Genomic DNA, 21047 nt, shown 5'->3' on the forward strand with positions numbered 1-21047 from the left:
TAGTTCTGCTCCACAACATGCAAATCAATGAAGATTTAATGCCTGCCGACACAGCTCTGCGCTGGCTTGTGGAGCGCTCCCTCCGCAGAATGCCGGAGGGAGGGATGGATGGATGGTTGGATGGATGGTTGGATGGATGGATGGATGGATGGATGGATGGATAGATAGATAGATAGATAGATGGAACGGGGGATGGGATGGAGAGACAGAAAGCTACAGGAGAAAAGCCGGCGATTTGAAGGGGGGTGGAGGCTGGATGAATGAATTTTGACCCTCCACAGCCAATTAATCCTAGCTCTTTTTAATTGGGGCTGAATGGACTCCAAAGGGCAGTGTTGAGACACACACACACACACACACACACACACACACACACACACACACACACACACATACTATTCTGTACCCCTTAGGCATTAACAATGCAAGCCTCATTTGCATATAAACCAGGCCTTATGGGTGCAGTTCACTACTCTCTGAATACAAACAACGACTTAAGCCCAGAAAGGACAGATTGCCTGTCTCCAATTTTAGCTACTTTTTTATTTCCCTACACAGTGAATATACTTCCTTTAGACTTCCAACCTTCAAACACACACACACATAAACCCAGACGTTCACAGAGCTGTCTGATGTGTGTCTCTCTCTCTAGCAGTCTTGCACAGTCTCGTAATACCTCTCATCTGCCTTCCCCTCAAAACACCCCCTCATCCCTAACTTTACAGCCCTCTCATTTGGCGTCTTTGATCAGGGAAGTAGCGCACAGCTGAAATGACAGTGGCTTGGGTTTAAGCACAGGTCTGCCGCAGTCCAAAGAACAGAGAGATTTCAGTAATAGAGGGATGCGCTCCCTCCCAGAGCTTTTGTATTAGTCAAAACCACACAAATCTGTTTGAGGAAGTCACCTTAAATACCTGCTTAAGAAATTATATAAAAATAAAAACATGGATTTGAATTTCCTGAAGGAATATATTTTAATTGAAGTATAAAGTGTATAAAAACTTAAAAATAGGTTGCACACTTAAGACATAAATTATCTACAAAGCAAAGTTTAAAGGGGTCTGTACGTTGTGTAAAGTTAATTCATTGCAGACATTTAATACCTAGGGTTAGTTGTTTTGAAAAATCTCTTGCTAAAATCTTTAAGGAATATCACTATAGTTCTATCTCACATGCACAAATTAAATAAACAAGGAGACAGAAACCAGTTTTGTGTGCTCTAATGCTCTCTTGTCCCCATTATGCTTCGAAATCTGGCTTATGACACCAAACGCTAATTTCAATGTCCCCTGTAGCCAAAACGGATCATGTTCAGGCATAAAAGTATTGGAACACATCATTTGTCTTTCGTCAGCTGTTCAGTTTAATTGTAATGAATTTGCATTAAGATACAAAACACAGATTATCATCTGAACTGAAGATCATTGGAATATTGATCGTCATTAAAATTTGTGGAGTACTGATCTTGCTTGTACATCAGAGTGATATCATTAAGCTAGCATTTGAACTTGAGGAAGCTCTCTGTCCATCCAGTATCCTGCTCTAAAACATATTTAGAGGTGAAGGGTGTATTTGTTTTTAAAATATTAACATACATTCTCCTATGCCAGTTACATGTGGTTAGACAGCGATAAATGAGCAATTTGTAGGTTGACTTCCCCTAAAAATATTACCCTGTTGATTTGAGCATCCTAAGAAGCGTGGCGTTACAACATTGGGTCAGCCAATGATGTGAGTTTGAGGTGGGGCTATCTGTTTTACGACCAACAGAAGAGGCTGAGAGTGTTCGGGAAACTTGTTTGAAATAAGTTGGTATTTTTGCAATTGCATTTGTTGACGCTATTGTCGTGAATTTGCATACTTGACCTTTACATATATTTACATATATATATTTTTTTTTTTTTTTTACCCTGCCATTGTTGAATTCTTGATTCTGATTGGTCGACAGATGTTCCAAAGAGTTTTTAATTTTTTTGTGTTTGTTATAATTGCGTAGCAATGGAGAAGTTGCAGTTTTGTTGACCACTTTATAGTTCTATTTCAATTTGCCACATTCTTTTCAAACTGGTAAGCAAGATTCTTAACAGAAATTTGGATACATAATTGGTTCACAAGAGTCTATTATTATTATTAATATTATTATTATAAAAGTAGTATTAGTGTAGTCCTGATGAGCACCACATATTAAAATATCACCTTGTCCTGTATCTGTTCTTAATCCAGTGCCTCTAATCTGTGTTTTCTCAGGATCCCGACTGCGACAAGAAGACTCCGCACCCCGCATCGTGGAACACCCCTCCGATCTTATTGTATCCAAGGGCGAGCCCGCCACCCTAAACTGCAAGGCGGAAGGGCGGCCCACCCCCACCGTGGAGTGGTACAAGGATGGAGAACGAGTGGAAACAGACCGGGACAACCCTCGATCCCATCGCATGCTCCTGCCCAGTGGCTCTCTGTTCTTCCTGCGTATCGTACATGGCCGTCGCAGCAAACCTGATGAAGGCTCCTACGTTTGTGTGGCCCGTAACTACCTGGGAGAAGCGGTTAGCCACAACGCCTCACTGGAAGTAGCTAGTAAGTGTTGGTCTGGGTTCTTATCATGCTGGGTTCTTGCGGTTTTTGTGCAACATTTTCGAACATATGGATTTTGATAGATAGTAGTACACTATATGGTCAAAAGTATGTGAATGCCTCCTTCTCATTAACGGGTTTGGACAAGACCTTTAATTCTAGTGGAGACAAATCTTAATTCCACATCATAAATTGACATTATAGAGAATTGTGTGCTTCCAACTTTGTATCACGACAATGCTCCTATGCGCAATGCAAGGTCCAAAAATTATGTATTTTGTGAGTCTAATGTGGAAGAACTTGACTAGCCTGCACAAAGCCCAAAAGTAAAGCCAACTGAAAATTTCTGGAATGAATTGGAATTGTGAGCCAGGCCCAATTTTCCAATATCAGTGCCTGACCTCACTGATGCTCTTGTAGAAAGCATTCTCAGAAGATTGGAAGCTGTGATAGCAGCGAATGAAGACCAACTCCCTAGTAATGTCTTTTTGTTTTGAAATGCTCAAATACAATATATATATTGTAGCCACAGACTTATGACTGAATCAGGCACTATTATATCAACATTTAAGCTGTTCCATGAGATTCGTATCTTCTTCCAGGAGCAGTTTGAAACCAAGCCAGTCTTAATTTGGCTTTGTGTTTGTGATTTCCCTGGCCTCAGACTCAATATGAGAGAGCCTGTAGCCTACCCAGCTGAATAGAAAGAGTTTCTAGTTTCCTCCTGGGTCTCTGGTCTCAATGGGCTTAGTGGGTCAGATAATCTCACTGGAGATGGGCAGGATGTAACTGTGCCACTGGACCCGAATAGTGATCCTGGTGGAAGAAACAGGCCAGACACTGCTGGCCTAAAGAGCGGGAGTAGAATATCTCCATAGGTGGTCGTAAGCCATAAAAAAAATATATATATATATCTAGCTACTCCAAAAGATCTATAATGTTTTTGCCCAGTTTATGATGTTTACAGTAGAGATGAAAAGATAGCCATTCCCTGTTGTCTTTATCAAGGTATGCTCCATGGTGAAAAGACCAGAGGTTTTTTTCACCTGGTCTAGTTGGTTTCCCACTCTGACCAGCTGGCAAGTTCCCAAAACCACTCTAAAACTGTCAAACCAGACCAGCCTGACCCACAGAAACTAGACCAGCAAACCACCTTTGGCTTGTTTAAGCTTTTTGTTTATTTTTATTTTTTGATAGGGCTGTCTCCTGTAGACTTACATTTGGCATTTGTTAGCTTTTCTTGAGCGATGACAACAGAGTAAATTGTACCGTTTTTAAAAAGACGAATGGACACATACGAATGTTTTTGTGTACAATAAATATTTGAAATAGTGGATATTGCTAAAAACCTGTGGTTTTTAATGATTCCTCTTGACCTTGGATGTGATTTGGATTACATACCGTCCCTCTTTAAGCTTGAAAGGACTGATCTCGGATATCAGCCACTTTTTAAGTATGCCCAGGAGCTGTCACCAACCCTCTTGTTGTAATCTAATCGAGTTGGAGGTGGACCTGGAGGGGGTTTGAATTAGTTGGTCGTGTAGTGTGTACTAATGCTGTTTCTTACCCGACACAAAAGGAGATAATTTAATGAACTGAATTCAGTTGAATTCTATACAATGGCAGTGCATGGAGACTCACTTTAACACTTAATAAAACAGTGTCATAAAAGTAGTCTGTGTAGCTTGTACGTCATATTCCAAGTTTTCTGTAAACATACGATCACTTTGTATGATGAACAGACCATAAATTGTCATTAGTCACTTTCAAGTCAAATCATTATTAAACAGCGCTAAAATCCAAAATGGCAACTGAAATTAATCAAAGACAATTCTGTCAAAACACTGTAGTTACTACAGTTAGTTTTACTGTAATAAAATTATGGTAACTTTTCATAAGGCTAAGAAACTGTTACAAAGGTTTTATTAGCTTCTTTAGCCCAATGTTGGTCAAAAAGAAACATAAATTCATATATGTGGAAATACATATGAGCTTAGAGACTAAAAAGTGAGAAAATAGTGAGCGGTATATCAAGCAGAGGGTGATATACTGTATGTCATTTGCTCTGGAGGCAGTTTTCTTTCTTTTTTTTTTTTTGCAGGATCGAAAACAAGAGGCTTGGCAAGAGCACAGCTCGGACTGTTTGGCCACAGCCTTCGGGCTGCTTATTCTGAATAAGGTTCAAACAGGAATATAATGACACAGTGGCAAAGCACAAAACCCTTACTGCCTGTCCGCTCCCTCCCCCTCACAACCCAGCCGCCATACGTGTAATTACCCTGTTCAGGCAACCATGATGGAAACCTACAGCTTTAAGGAATGGTTTACCCAAATATGAAATTCTGACATAATTCACTCTTCTATGGAGATCAAAAGGAGAAATTTTTAAGAATCTTCAATTTTATTGTGACCATGTCTGTTAATCTCCTAAAAAAAAAAAAAAAAAAACAAAACAAAAAAACAAACAAACATTAAAGTATCATAAAAGCAGGCCATATGACTTGTGTGTGTTTTGGAGCTTAACAGCTGTGGTCAACATGAACTGTCATTGTATGGAAAAGACCTGCATGAACATTTCGAAAAGTAAAAATGCAATTCACAAACAATAATTACTTACTACTCTACTGTGATAAAGATGATTTCCATTTCGATTGAATTTTTTCTTGAGCTTAAAGTAAAAAAAAATATTGTATTGTGGTGTATACATAAAAGTCTCATTAAAAGCTGTGATATATATATATATATTGGCATAAGTATTTTGGAATAATATTTTTAAAAAATATTTCTTAAAAAAGTTTTCATTAATTAATTATTAATATTTAAAATGTTATCCACCACATCAAAGTCAGGTAGTGTAACCAACATACAGGTAGCCATGTTGTTGCCATGTGAAAAGAAAAAAACATAGACATAAGACCTTTGTAGACCCTCATGACTGTGTGTGAAGTTATATCAGAGATTTTCACATTTTTATGTAAAAGGTACCTTTTGATCAGGTGAAACTGAGTAACTTTAAGAAGACTTATTAATATCAGTGGCTCATAAATTCATTATATATATATATATATATATATGTTTGGAAACTTTTTGGAAATTAATGATTAAGTGTACACTCATTTGTATTCAATGTGTAAGGACAGTATTTTAATTTGTATTACTTGGCGGTTACACCGCTTGCCATTTTTTTCAAGTCATTAAATCAATGTTTTTATAGAAAATTTGTTTTTATTAGTGTCCCCCAACCCCATAATAAAAAATAAAAAAACTAGACAGTCAGTGTCAGAGGGAGAGGTGCGAACTAAATCTATCAGATCTCGGATATCAGCACTCACCTACTTATTCACCCTGACAACAGGAATGTCAGTTTGGCTACTGCCAAGAAAACCTTCGAAAAGGAAGTTAAGACCTCAAAATGTATTTGCTCTGCCTAGCCCACTCTTACAAGAATCCCGTTTGAACACTCAGTACACAATCTTTCCTTTTAAAAATGCTGTTTTTATAATCCCACTTTTACAAGCGCCCAACACCCGGCAGACTGTAAATCTAATCCAACTTTCAACAAGCCATGTTTAGCCAGGCAATGACGCTTAGCACATATCTGTTTTGGGTTTAATATTAACTTTGCATACAGTGGAGTCTCTGTGCTGTGCACTGAGGTAAAATGGGTCAATCCGGGCATACGTTCTGCCTTGTACGTCCCTGAGGATGGATTTTGCCCCTTTTGTTTCTTTTCAATATGAAACTTGGAGGCTTATAATACTTCATATGTCATACTTTGTTGTAGTATAATGGCTCAGAGGAACAAAGAAATAGAGGGAGAGGAATGTAAGAAAGAAAAGATGGGGTGAAAAGAGCTTGCTGACTTTATCCATGAGAGCGCACTGTTCACTCCGATGGCCTCGGGCCACACATTGCGTAATGCATAGTATCAAAATGCATGTTTAAAAATGACAGACATGTCTGCTGCAGGTTTTCTCAGACTCTGTAAAGCAGCTGTAAAAAATGGCGATCAAAGAAAGGGAAGTTTAGGACCCGTATAAGTGACATTAAGAGATTGGTCAAAGGTTGATGGGCGCTAATCTGTTGCTTTACTGTAATGATTTATGACATGGTAAAACAAGTTAGTTTATTTGGGATTATAGGTCTATCTGGGTCATAAAAGATACACTTTTCCTTAACTTATTCTCTCTGCCTGTGCTATTCTCTAAATACATTTTGCCTCTATCTGTTTTTCAATTGTTCACATGTGCTAGACAGTTTAGCCGCCGCGTCTTGCCACATTTTTTAGAAGCGGTGAAAGAACTATGACTTTTAATAAAGGCACCTTGAGACACATGCATTCTGCTATATTTGTTGTGCTTCATCTTGCTTTTTTGACATTAAGATGATTAAATAATTTTTGTTAGACGTATTCCTTTAAATATATAAAAAAGCATTATTATTATTATTATTTATTTTATTTTTTTTAGCAGCATTTATCCAGTACTATTTCACTACAAAAAATAAATAAATAAAACTGAAATGCTGTGTAAGGACTTCTGCGCAAGGACTAAATTGCTGAATTGCTTTTTGAACCAGTTCATTTACTTTCTGTCTGAACTGTCCGAATGAACCGATTCACTAAAATGAATTGAACTTCACAAAGTTCAATTTCATCTCCGCAGACCATTTACTTGAACTGTGAGAATAAACCGATTGACAAAAACAAATTTAACTTCTAAAACGTGTGAATGAACCGATGCATTAAAATGAATTATACTTCCCAGTGTGAATAAAACGATTCAATAAAACAAATGTATTGAACTTTGAGATTTTTTTTTTGTGTGTGTGTGTGTGTGTGTGAATTGGTTCATTTACACAAAGTGTAAATGAACCACTTCTCACACACAAAAAAATAACTTCTCAAAATTTAATTTGTTCTCTACAGAGTATTTACTTGAACTGTCCATAAGAATGATTCACTGAAACAAATTGAACTTTCCAAAGCTTGAATGAACCGCTATACTAAAACGAATTGAACTTCCCAAAGTGTGAATGAACTGATTTACTAAAATAAATTGAACTTCCCAAATTGTGAATGAACCGGTTAACTAAAACAAATTGAACTTCTACCAGAAAGACTCGGAATAAATGAGAATAATCATGACATGTTGTTGAATATTTTCCTTTGGCGTAAGCCTCGTCCTATGGTTCAGCGTTCAGTTTTTGCTTGAACCATCAGATCCAGCCAGAAGATGATGATGGCAGGGAAGAGGAACTTACCCCTATGGCAGGACAGGACATAAACTGGTGGTGAAGGGGTGGATGGGGGGTGAAACCAATGTGCATGACAAATGGTGAACGACACCTGTGGAACTTATAAAGCAAATGCTGAATTATGATTGGATGAGATGCCTAATTGAATGAATGGTGTAATACCACTTAGTCTTCCTGACAGAATTAATGTTGTGCTTCCATTTCTCAAAGTGTAAATGAACCAATTCACTAAAACAAATTAAACTTCTCAAAGTTCAGTTAGTTCTCTACAGAGCATTTGCTTGAACTGTCCGAATAAACGAGTCACTAAAACAAATTGAACTTTCAAAAGCATGAATAAACCGCTACACTAAAACAAATTGAACTCTAAAGTGTGAATGAACCGATTAACTAAAATCAATGTAACTTCCCAAACTGTAAATGAACCAATTCACTAAAACGAATTGAACTTCTCAAAGTGTAAATGAAACGATGCACCAGGCACGTTTCTCAAAACTTAATCCCCAATGCAATTAAAGCACTTATTGAAACCAAGCTGCCAAAATTCCCCATTCTCTACTTCCGTGACTTCTCTATGTCACTTGGGGTACTCATTTATTCAAGACGTCCTCTACAGCAACAACATCAACGCCTATTTTTAAATCCATGGCCCCGCCCACTGGTGCTCACTTGGCTCATAAACAGAGACAGAGAGAAGGACAAAAGGCCTACTGTCTGTGGCCTAACTACTCCTGAACACGAAAGGGGACCCATCTGGACTATTTTGAATTATTTTTGTATACAAATATGTGCTACACAGACATCTTTGACTGTTGTCATCTCTCTGGCATGCTTTTAAAAGATGCAGTGTCAAGTTTCAACTCTGAAGAGAAGATGAACTGTCCGTTTGCCTATCAGTGCTATTTTTAATTGTTGGTGTATATAAACACGCACTAGATGGACATCTTTGACCATTTTGATTTGTTTCTGGCGATGTGCACCTCGGTGCAGGATGATAAACTGGATGTGTGCATCATGTGAAGCAGTCATAAAACTAAGGAATTGTCACTGAAGGATATGGGGCAGTTAAAAACACTACTGGACCCGATCAAAAACGTAACTAAACAGTTACATTCATTAATATTTCAAATGTCATGATTGTTTATGATGCTGACACGCTGTCTACACCAACCAACGTCTTGAGGCTGTCTACACAGGGCGCGTCGACACAAACTTTCTGAAACGTTTCTTTGTGTTGTTGGCAGTAGTAGCGCAAGCGCAAAATGGAACGGGACACCTGTTTGTTTACTGTTGGCATGACACGCCGCAACGGACGCTTCCATGGTAGACAGCATCACTGATTATAGCGTCCGGTGTAGACAGAGTGTGAGTATTAACAGTTGTGCTTGAGATGAATAGTGTAATATATTCGGATGCAATGTGTTGGATGTGCGTTGTGTGTAAACCGTGAAATGTACATTTCTAATGTTTTGGTGCTTGTTTATTCTCTTCCGATTGAGTTTAAAAAATGGCTGAATTTGAGGGGCTGCACGCTGTTTGCCAATCATAACAAAGGGCGTTTGCCTTGAAGTTTAAAGGAGGAGCTGAGGCAAAAATCGAGCTTTTCAGAAAGATGGTTAGAGACAGGGTGGAGTATGATCATATATGAAAAAATTATGACTGTTTTGGTGAAAAAAAGAAAAAAAAATTACTAACATTACCAGTGTGTGTGTGTGTGTGTGTGTGTGTGTGTGTGTGTGTATATATATATATATATATATATATATATATATATATATATATACAGGTGCATCTCAATAAATTAGAATATCGTGGAAAAGTTCATTTATTTCAGTAATTCAACTCAAATTGTGAAACTCGTGTATTAAATAAATTCAATGCACACAGACTGAAGTAGTTTAAGTCTTTGGTTCTTTTAATTGTGATGATTTTTGCTCACATTTAACAAAAACCCACCAATTCACTATCTCAAAAAATTAGAATACATCATAAGACCAATAAAAAAAACATTTTTAGTGAATTGTTGGCCTTCTGGAAAGTATGTTCATTTACTGTATATGTACTCAATACTTGGTAGGGGCTCCTTTTGCTTTAATTACTGCCTCAATTCGGCGTGGCATGGAGGTGATCAGTTTGTGGCACTGCTGAGGTGGTATGGAAGCCCAGGTTTCTTTGACAGTGGCCTTCAGCTCATCTGCATTTTTTGGTCTCTTGTTTCTCATTTTCCTCTTGACAATACCCCATAGATTCTCTATGGGGTTCAGGTCTGGTGAGTTTGCTGGCCAGTCAAGCACACCAACACCATGGTCATTTAACCAACATTTGGTGCTTTTGGCAGTGTGGGCAGGTGCCAAATCCTGCTGGAAAATGAAATCAGCATCTTTAAAAAGCTGGTCAGCAGAAGGAAGCATGAAGCGCTCCAAAATTTCTTGGTAAACGTGTGCAGTGACTTTGGTTTTCAAAAAACACAATGGACCTACACCAGCAGATGACATTGCACCCCAAATCATCACAGACTGTGGAAACTTAACACTGGACTTCAAGCAACTTGGGCTATGAGCTTCTCCACCCTTCCTCCAGACTCTAGGACCTTGGTTTCCAAATGAAATACAAAATTTGCTCTCATCTGAAAAGAGGACTTTGGACCACTGGGCAACAGTCCAGTTCTTCTTCTCCTTAGCCCAGGTAAGACGCCTTTGACGTTGTCTGTGGTTCAGGAGTGGCTTAACAAGAGGAATACGACAACTGTAGCCAAATTCCTTGACATGTCTGTGTGTGGTGGCTCTTGATGCCTTGACCCCAGCCTCAGTCCATTCCTTGTGAAGTTCACCCAAATTCTTGAATCGATTTTGCTTGACAATCCTCATTAGGCTGCGGTTCTCTCGGTTGGTTGTGCATCTTTTTCTTCCACACTTTTTCCTTCCACTCAACTTTCTGTTAACATGCTTGGATACAGCACTCTGTGAACAGCCAGCTTCTTTGGCAATGAATGTTTGTGGCTTACCCTCCTTGTGAAGGGTGTCAATGATTGTCTTCTGGACAACTGTCAGATCAGCAGTCTTCCCCATGATTGTGTAGCCTAGTGAACCAAACTGAGAGACCATTTTGAAGGCTCAGGAAACCTTTGCAGGTGTTTTGAGTTGATTAGCTGATTGGCATGTCACCATATTCTATTTTTTTGAGATAGTGAATTGGTGGGTTTTTGTTAAATGTGAGCTAAAATCATCACAATTAAAAGAACCAAAGACTTAAACTACTTCAGTCTGTGTGCATTGAATTTATTTAATACACGAGTTTCACAATTTGAGTTGAATTACTGAAATAAATGAACTTTTCCACGACATTCTAATTTATTGAGATGCACCTGTATATATATATATATATATATAATATTTAAACAGACACTGCGCCCTAATGTTAGAACTTTTAAACAGACAGAGCATAACACAAGAAGGACATGACTGCCAGATCATCACTTCATAGCCTCAGAATAACCAGATACAATGACCTAGTATCTATGACCTAGTATCAATAACACAGACTTTTAATAAATACATTAACTTACCTTTACTTGAATATAAAATCCATGTGTCTCCCCTTGCGAATGAACATCTCCTTCACTTTGTTGTAAAAGTCGCCCGCTTGTAAATTTTCGATAGCCTCTCTTTCTCGATTCCATTTAAATCAGCTTTGCGAAATCCCTGTAGGCCGCTGATGCTTACACTATATCCATTTTAGCGCTTAATAATGCGTTAGTTACGTGATTTTGAACGTGTTGAAGCACATTTTTCAATTTGAATGTGTTGAAAACTAAAATCTAGCTAAAAATCAGATAGCTGAAGGAGCTTCTGACTGGCTTACTCATTTTGGTAAGCATGCTTACCTTGGCCATTTGTAGCGGGCGTGATTCAATTTGAAAGAACGTACAGTGTTGAATGAAAGAACTGTCAACAACTCTTTGAATCAGAGAAAGCATAACATAAAGTACTTATGTCTGAGGGTGGTGCCAAAGCGAATAAATGAATAAATGTCTGTGCTGCTCAACTGAGATGAAAGATGACAAATTTAAACGAAAACAGTAGTTTATATTAACGATTATATTAAAATACATATTTCATAGTGTCATTTTTCTTTTCACCCTTCTGTTAGGTAAGTACTGCTTACCTTGCTTATATGGATGGCATGTCCCTGCAGTGCACTATAATGAATTAAACTTCCCAAAGTGTGAATTAACCGATTCACTTAAACAAATTTAACTTCCCAAAGTGTATACTTCCCAATAAGGTTCTGAGGACTGGGGAGCATGTCATGATTTGGCAGGGAGAGGAGGAGCTTCAATCATGACGAGAAAATTAAGCTGATGGTTCATCTGTGGAATGAACGAGGACAGTTGGTGTTCGCCTATGAAAGGTTGGGTGACACCCCCACCCACCCCTCATTATTCCCTCACAGGATGTCCCCCTCTGCCACATCTGTATGCTCACCCTGCCTTTGATATTCAAACCTCCACATTTCCATTATAGATTCATAATAGCTGAGCAGAATTCACTTCCCTGTCCTTTCCCCTCTCAAGCGCAGACACTCTTTCCACTGTTTGCTCAAAGAATATTTGTGTTTCATTAAGGGGGAGCCATATTATAGCTCAAGAGGACAAGGGTTTGGGTCCCTGGAGGGCCCACTTTGTGACACTTTAACGCAATTATAATGTGGCCCAATCCTCTGAACTCTCTTTATACCTCTGCTGACATTTCTGAAATTAATTTAATTATGTTATTTTGGAGCAAAGGGAATACAGAGAGACACGTAGGCGCCAGATTTTGGCTCACGACCTTAGTGGTAAGCTTAGTTGCAGCCTTTTCCCTGAAAATAGTAGAATAGCATAGTCTTTTCTGCAGAAAATTAGCCGTATCCAAAATTTAAGTTGGAAGACACAGTCACATCTGCTTCTCAGTTGTCAGTCTGGGTAATCATCGCAAAACCGGCTCTCTTTAATTGGTTAGTGGGTGTGTTTCTCCTTAAGCGCTATGGTGACTATTTGCAGATGCCCAGAAATTACAAGGAAAACTAATCTGCAATGTTTAATTACAGTGCTAAAGGGAGTTACTGACATACCCTCGGGGGTTGGACGGAAATAAAAACCGAGACCAGAGAGATAAGTGTAGGTTTTTTCCAGTTTTCCCATGTTATCCATGTTCTCATCTCTTCAGAGATCCATACTAGCTGAGAGAAAGTTCTTGTTTTTAACTCAACCTGATTAGCATTAATATGTTTAATTACTCCAACGCTGGGCTCCCAATATGCAAAATCTGCCATCTGTATTCAGTCTTGTGGTTTCAAAATCTCATTTCAAGTTGTTCAATAAGTTGAATCAAGGGGTCAAGGTTTGGCTGGTTAGCATGGTCCAGTTAGCCCTGGTTGGTAGTTGCTGTAACTACACTATATTATGGGGGCAAAAACCATATTTCTACATTGATGTCCATTCAAAAGTAAACATTTTTGAAAGCAACATATAAGTTGCAAATATGCCATTATATTATAGCAGATGTTTGGCCAGCCCATTTTTGGATGGCTATTAAAAGTATAAGAAAAGCATATGCCACTGAGATGAATTTCTCCAGGTATTAAAGACCTCTTTGGCTGGGAAAGTGGCAGCTGTGCTCCATAAAAAAAGCAACATCCCGAAGATTAGATTTGGACAGGAACTCAGCTACTCTCCCAGAACCTTCCTATGGTCTTTGAGTTTTAGGGCTTTGTTCTACTGTTGTGGAAGACAAAGATCTCCCACTGCTAATATCATGGGCAAGAGAAGATGGAGGAATGGAAGGACGGTTAGAAAGTTCACAGCAGTAACGTGTAGTGGAACGAACTGGATGGATGGATGACATGCTTAGGATGGATAACCATGTGAGAGTAAAGTGTCCGGACAGTCAGTGTGAGAGGCCGGACGCCTGCGTCGTCAGTTGAGTGTGACCAGACTGTCTTCCTTTATCGGTCTCAGAGTGACTTGTCTGGACTAACGAAGGACTTCCATGACCAGTTCAGATAACGACAGTTGATGGTTAGACTGGAGAATGAACAGCGCAAATTAGTTGATTTGGAAAGACAGATGGTTAAAAATGAGGACAGAATTTCAGTTTGATACGTATTCACCAATTTTATTGTTGCTGAAGTCTAGCATCAAGCTCATAGATGATTTGTCTGTAGTTAACTAGTATTTTGAGATAAAATGCAGCTTTGACACTTCCTAGTAGACAGCCTGAAGTTGATGCGACAACATCAGTCACGATAACGATGCAAAAATCCATTGGAAACGTGTACCTATTTGTGATCTTGGAATTTTGATAGTTAAAACACATGGATGCTTAAAGCTATTGTTAATACTGTCTATTAAACAAATGCAAATCCTTATCTTATTTGCATTGGTGTGCCTGGAGCAATGATTAAAAAAAAAACAAAAAAAAAAACAATAGCAGCAAAGTTAAAACAAGAATCAGCAATAAAAGAGCTCTTTGAGGAAACAAAGACATAGTTTGAACAGATGGTGATTGTTGATCTTCTATCGGCATCTGGGTCTTACTCAGAATGGAGTGCAGGTAGGTAGATGTTGCTACTCTGTCGTAATTAGAGGCCCTCACCACGACTAAGCATTTCAGGCTTGCTTTGATCCCAGGAAATGTGCTGCATCCTCAGACAGGTGGAGATAACTTGCGTGAGCTTGGCTTGTTTTCTCCTGAGGTAATTTTATGACCTGCAGTCCAAAGACACAAGGTAAATCCCTCTGGAACTGTTTTTTTAGGCACCATTGCTGGATTTTGCACCCCAATATATGGACTTGTTATGGCTAAAATGTGCCATTTAAATTCAACTTGAAATGCTGTTTCCAACAAATTTTACTTCTGTAATGTGATGTATTTGTGAGTGAAACTGGATAGTCAATGAAAACATATGTAGAGTGGACTTGATTGGATCATGAAAAGTGGGGATTTTGTGATGTTAACTGAAAAGGAAAGTCATTTTGTTGGCAGAGCAATTTATACAATTTTGATAAAAGATTACAAATACAAAATTTTACAAATAATAAAAAATAAAATATTCATTTTTTCATTTGGACTTAAACACATGCATCCATGAATATTGCACAATAAGATCAGAAGCAATTCAAAATGGTTCCTGTAGCTCAAATGGTAGAACATGTCGTTAAAAATGCCATGGTCATTTGCTTGATTCCCAGGGAACAAATTGTGTACCTTAAATGCACTGTAAGCTGCTTTGGATTCATGCAAGACTGTAAATGCATAAATGTTATGTGGAAAAAGTCAGTGAAGAAATTAAATAGAGTCAAGTTTGATGTCAATGTTAACTTTAAGGGTGTTTTCAGAAACGGGGACTAAATTGTTACAATGTTGCATTTTCTTCTTGGTTTGGTTCGCTTTCACAAGGCAACATTTCAAAACGGACTAAAATTATGTCAATAAAAATCACATGTGAGCAAGCTGCCCCCTTATTGGTCAGTATGTTTGTTCACCGTTCCAGGATTAAGCTTATCTATTGATATACCGGTTAAAATGATATGCCTGTAAAAAAATGTGTCAACCGTTACAAATTTTAGATAATTTTTGAGTGTCACCACTTAGAGGTTGTGCTTCAAATACAAATGATCCGTCTCTCGGATGGATATGAGTTGTAAAGTTTCCGTCATGGTTATTTTTATCCGTCATTAGTTGCTTTTGCATTATTTCTCCATTGAAACGTGCCTGGTCTCACAGATCTCTCTCTCTCCCTTTCTCGCACGTACACATGCACACACACACACACAAACAGCAGAGTAAAGCCTACCTGTGTTCTGCTGCTATCCAAAAGAGATAAAAGATGTACTAAAATTACTTAAGGACTTATAAAACAACTCCTATTTTAAATGTGCAGTTATATCTAATATAGTTGCCAAAAGGCTATATCCATGTTTTGGTGATGAATTACAGAGAAGTGCTGATCTACAGATGTCTTCTCCAAAGATCCCTCAGTTATGTTCATAGTTTTTATAGGGATATTGTCTGGTTTGTTGGTCCGTTGGGTCAGTTTGCATTCTCACCACAAGCAAACTGCTCCAGAGTTTGTTTGTAATCGGTCCGAGACCATCTCGTACAGGCAATCTCAGACCGATTGTTTTGGTGCGGATCCGAGTACGATTGCCGTGTTCATATATGCCTAAATGAACCGAACCAAGGGAGAAAACATGCCAGGTTCTGAAACAAATGCTCCAAACAAGCCAGGTGTGAAAATGTCTCATCTATTTAAACCTCTTTATATATTCTGGCCTTTATCAGTGATGTCTTTTAGAGTTTCATTTAGAGTTCTGTTTTTCAACAGTTCAGTTTGTTCTCACATATGTAGTATGGTCTTAAAGGATATACTTGATATAACAAGACTTATCCTGTCTTGTTGACACAGTGAGCATTCTGCCCCACCTGGGTGCTGAACACTACGTCCTGATAAACATAGTGTAGCCGAAACTATTTGGTCCTCCTGTGGCATCAGTCTGTAGATACGAGCCATATGATTCTGAGTGATTTCCTCTTGGCTGAACTCCATTTGCGATAAACACGGCCGATTGTACAGTCCCTCTCGGTTAGAGGCCCAGATAGGATGTGTGTCTCTGAGGCTAATCTTCCCCCTTGAGTGGAGGGCAGGAGTATTAGTCCTGCTGCTGTCTCTAATCCCCCACTTTTGATTTGAGAGTCTCCCATGGCCTTTAGGACTGAATGGAAAGTTTTCTTCTATTTTTCCACTTATTTTTTGAAATATCTTTATGATGCAGTCCTGCTCTGTTAGACTGAAGAGTTTATTAAAGCAAGGTTAAGCCGCTGCTTGAAGCCTTTCAATCAACTAGTAGAGTACACGAGGGATTAAGAAGTTTGGGAAGATGAAAAATATCTGAGATTTGAGGCAACAATTTTCCAGGGTTTAAAAAAAAAAAAAAAAGAGCTCATCTCGTACAAGTTTCATGTATTTTTATGGGAAACTCAACTGCTCGTTAGCCACTGCTAGAAAAGTTCCAGAATAAGTGATGCAACTCTAGTGAAACTTGATATTTTCTGACTTACTATTTCATGCACCAAATCTTTCCTCATTTGCTGTTGTACAGCAATTGTGGGGTAAATTGCAGTTCTTTTGGGTCTAGATTTGTTGGTTTAGTGTCGAACCACAGAGCTACTAAAAATTATAAATGTGTATAAATAATTAGAGAATGGATGGTAGAGCTGTGTAAAAATATTGATTTTCCAATGCATCTCGATCATCGTTTGAACAATCTCTATATCGATTCTTAAATGCCAAGATCAATCTTTCACTCTATGTGGCAACCCTCTATAATGCAAGTAAATCACTTGCATATGCAACCAAATCTCGCGCTATGCGACTTAAAATGTCTATGATTAGCCATTGGCTAGTAAATGTTCAGATTTCACTCACCAGTGATTGGGCAGTGTTGTGGAGAAGAAATTATTAGCACAGAGGTCTTTTCACTGCGTGTTAAGAGTAAACATTTGGCTTAACTCATTCTGTGTTAAAGAGGAGATCCACGGATCCATACGTCATTGAATAAAGTACCCTTTCTGTTTTTTACAGTCAGTTGATTAAAAACAAAACCAAAATCAAACATTTAATTATAATCACACATGGATGTGCTAAAGAAACCTCGCACATCTGCTGTTATATACGCTTACTGGCTGATGCCACTAGTCTTAAAGAGACAGTACTGATTTAGCGTGTGTTCTACATATCAATGTAAATACTTAAAAATAGTAAAAATTATGCAAGTAAACAATAAATATGTAACAAAAATATTTATGCAACATAATACAGTATATGCAATTTCAAGACATTAATTGATGGATTAGAGTGAAATAGAACATTTTATGAAAAACTAATGATATTTTTATTTTTTATTTTTTCAAATTGTACCTAGATGGATTACCTAGAAGTTTCCTTTATAATTAAGAGTATTTGCTGAGAGAGTTTCTTTTATGTTTAAGCAAAATGGACATTATAATATTTACACTTGGCAGACGCTTTTATACAAAGTGACTTACAGTGCCCTTATTACAGGGACAATCCCCCTGGAGCAACCTGGAGTTAAGTGCCTTGCTCAAGGACACAATGGTGGTGGCTGTGGGGATTGAACCAACAACCTTTTGCTTACCAGTTCAGTACTTTAGTCCACTACACCACCACCACTCATAGGTACATAACTGAAATGTACCCATATGAATCGATATCGAATCAAGATCAGAATCAAATCGAAGTGAGAGCTTGTGAATCGGAATCAAATCGAATCAGGAAATCTGTGTTAATACCCAGCCCAGATGGATGGATGGATGGATGGATGGATGGATGGATGGATAGATAGATAGATAGATAGATAGATAGATAGATAGGAAATACATAGGTGCACATTTACATTGGACAAATTTACAAGAACAAACAAATGAAGGGACAGGGATAGACGCTCTTCTATCACATACATAGCAGTCATGATAGTTTGGGTGATGAGGTAAGCCTGTACCCCTGCCCCAGATCTGCAGAGATGCGTTTGGCTTAGCTCAACACTTTGTAGGCACAAGAGCTATGGCGCTAATCTGTCTAGCAAGGACGGTACAACATGGCGTGACTCTGACCTTGGAAGAGAAGTCACAAATCAGATAAGGATGACTGTAATCAGAAGTGAACAACCCAGCCAGAACTAGTTGATGAACCCTTCAAATAGAGCAGCAATAACTAAAACTATGTTAGAATCTGGGTCCGAGAAGTTGGGCAGCTATTTAGAGCTGTGAGATCATGTACCAAACATCTTGTGACTTTTTGTAATAGTTATTCTATGCGAACGGCAAACCACTGAGTTTGATAGATTCATGGTTTTTGCGTAGGTCGATACATCTTAAAAATGTTAATTTACAGGTTTGTGATGAATATTTACAGGTTGACTCAATTGCAGAAATTAAATATTTTTGGGTTTGGAGTGTAGACCAAATCCTGACCAGAATGTTTGAGGTATATTAATACAGTGCGACCTTTCAAACAGTATAGCTGTTTTTGAAATGTAAAGCAATGTTTTGAGTCTGTACATGACTGGTTGGGGATGAATTGACTACACAAAATTAATACTGAGGGGTTTGAACAAACCCTAACCAAAATGTTAGCAGAACATCAATACAGTTCTGCCTTTCAAACACTGTAATTAACGGTGTACGCGTAGTTCGGTACATCTTAAAAATACAGAATTACAGGTAAACATATGAATATTTACAGCTACAATGTATTTTTATATTGTATGACTGAGTCCTGGGTCATGAAAAGCTTTCTCATTGGGGTGTTCCAGGAAAGAGATGAAATTGTCAAATTACTGTCAAAAAACAGCTGTAGCAGCTAGACAAGTAGTCATAAAATGTCACATACACTCACAGTGGCTTCTTTTGTCCGCCTGCCATCTTTCCCTCTGAGCTGGGTGTGTCTGTGAAACTGTAACATTCCTGTGTAACCCCACACCGTGCATCCATAAAGAAAAGACACAAAGAGCGTGGATGAAATGATTGAATGGACAGGGATAAAGAAGTGAGAGGGCTGGTTGAATGGAACCTTTGAGAGGGATTTTTGGGGAAAGGTTTCTCTGAATCTGCCCAGGGTGACTGAACTGATTTAATTTGAAGAGTGCATGTGAATCATGTGATGGTAGTGATTTGAGGGTCAGTATGTCAGGCTATGAGACAGAGAGAAACGCACATATACACACACACACACACACACACACACACACACACACACACACACACACACACACACACACACACACACACATACAGAGAGAGAGAGAGAGAGAGAGAGGGATGGGGGTAAAGAAAAAGCATAGTTTCAGATTGCATAATTATACCGAATGTGCCTGTTATAAACATTGCATATACTCAGCCCTTATTAAAAAGGCCTCTGATGGTACCATGGTACAGTTATGGCATCAGATGGTAATACCATGGTGATTTGATATATAGTATGGTACTGAATGATTGTCACATTTATGTACCATAGTGTTTAAAAGGTACTCCTAGAATACCATGGTACTACCATGGTACATACCCAAAAAACAAGGTATTGCTTTGGTACGAGGGTCAGAAATGAATCGAAATGCCCCCATTATTAATATTTTGTAACAGCTGATATATTTATATACCTATTCTATTCTAGACCTACATATATATATATATATATATATTGGTTAATAAGAGTATGTCTGATAAAAGTTGGAAAAATCCAGGGAAATAATTTCCAGGGGACAAATATAGCCACTTAACAACAATAATAATAATACAAATATTCATAATAATAATAAAGTATATATATTTTTGACACTGCATGTTATGTCAATAAATAAATAAATAAATAAATAAATACCATGGTACTTTTTTGTAGTTTTTTGTTGATAAGATCAATATCAGAATGTACCAGAACATTTTCGGAGGATTCTCCATAAGTCTCATAAATAAATTCACCATGGTAACCATAATGTTGATCCAAAATGCTGTTACAGTTTTTGTTACTGCAGTAAAACCATCATTAATTAATATGGGATCTTTTTCAAACAGAATGTTTAGTGCAAAAATTACAAAATCGCCACCAAAATGGCAACAAAATGTGGGAGTATTATTGAGTGGGAGTAAAAAATAAGAATAAAAGAAGAAGTAAAGCCCCCTTCATTAATTCCTTTTTATTATTATTATTATTATTATTATTATCTTTTTTATTAATTATTTGTAATATCTGATACATTTCTTAAAATTATATTCTGGGCCTAGCTATTGTATTATTATTATTCAAATTGAATTTGTTTTATTAATTTGACTAAATTGAAGTATATCACTTAAAAGGATGACACACATGCGTTTCTATATGGTTAAAATGCCCTCATTTTGTTAAATGTATTTTTCCATGACCATGTGGCTAATACCATGTGACATCAGTTTTATTGTATTAATAATAACTTTATTAACTTTGATGGAAACTATGCTTAGCATGCATTTATTTTTTATTTTTTTGTAAGAGTTCAGTGATCCTGTGTAAACTAAGCAACAGGAAAATGTGTAAACACTGGTGTCAACTGTACTAATATTTAGAATTATTTCCTAACCCTCTGCATTGCAGTGCAGGTGCTTTCAAGGTCTGTCCTTGCTTTCCCT

At 37.8% G+C, this 21047-nt stretch overlaps 1 protein-coding gene across 2 annotated transcripts in view; it reads left to right on the top strand.

Moving 5' to 3' along the window:
* LOC127422473 (roundabout homolog 1-like) overlaps window positions 1-21047 on the top strand; it is a 375425-nt gene that overhangs the window by 172725 nt on the left and 181653 nt on the right. For both annotated transcript variants that reach the window (XM_051666005.1, XM_051666006.1), the window contains one exon: window positions 2248-2574. In XM_051666005.1, the coding sequence (XP_051521965.1) occupies window positions 2248-2574 (327 nt within the window). The remainder of the gene's footprint in view (window positions 1-2247; window positions 2575-21047) is intronic.

The sequence above is a fragment of the Myxocyprinus asiaticus genome, chromosome 31, assembly GCF_019703515.2.
Source record: "Myxocyprinus asiaticus isolate MX2 ecotype Aquarium Trade chromosome 31, UBuf_Myxa_2, whole genome shotgun sequence".
Classification (NCBI taxonomy): domain Eukaryota; kingdom Metazoa; phylum Chordata; class Actinopteri; order Cypriniformes; family Catostomidae; genus Myxocyprinus; species Myxocyprinus asiaticus.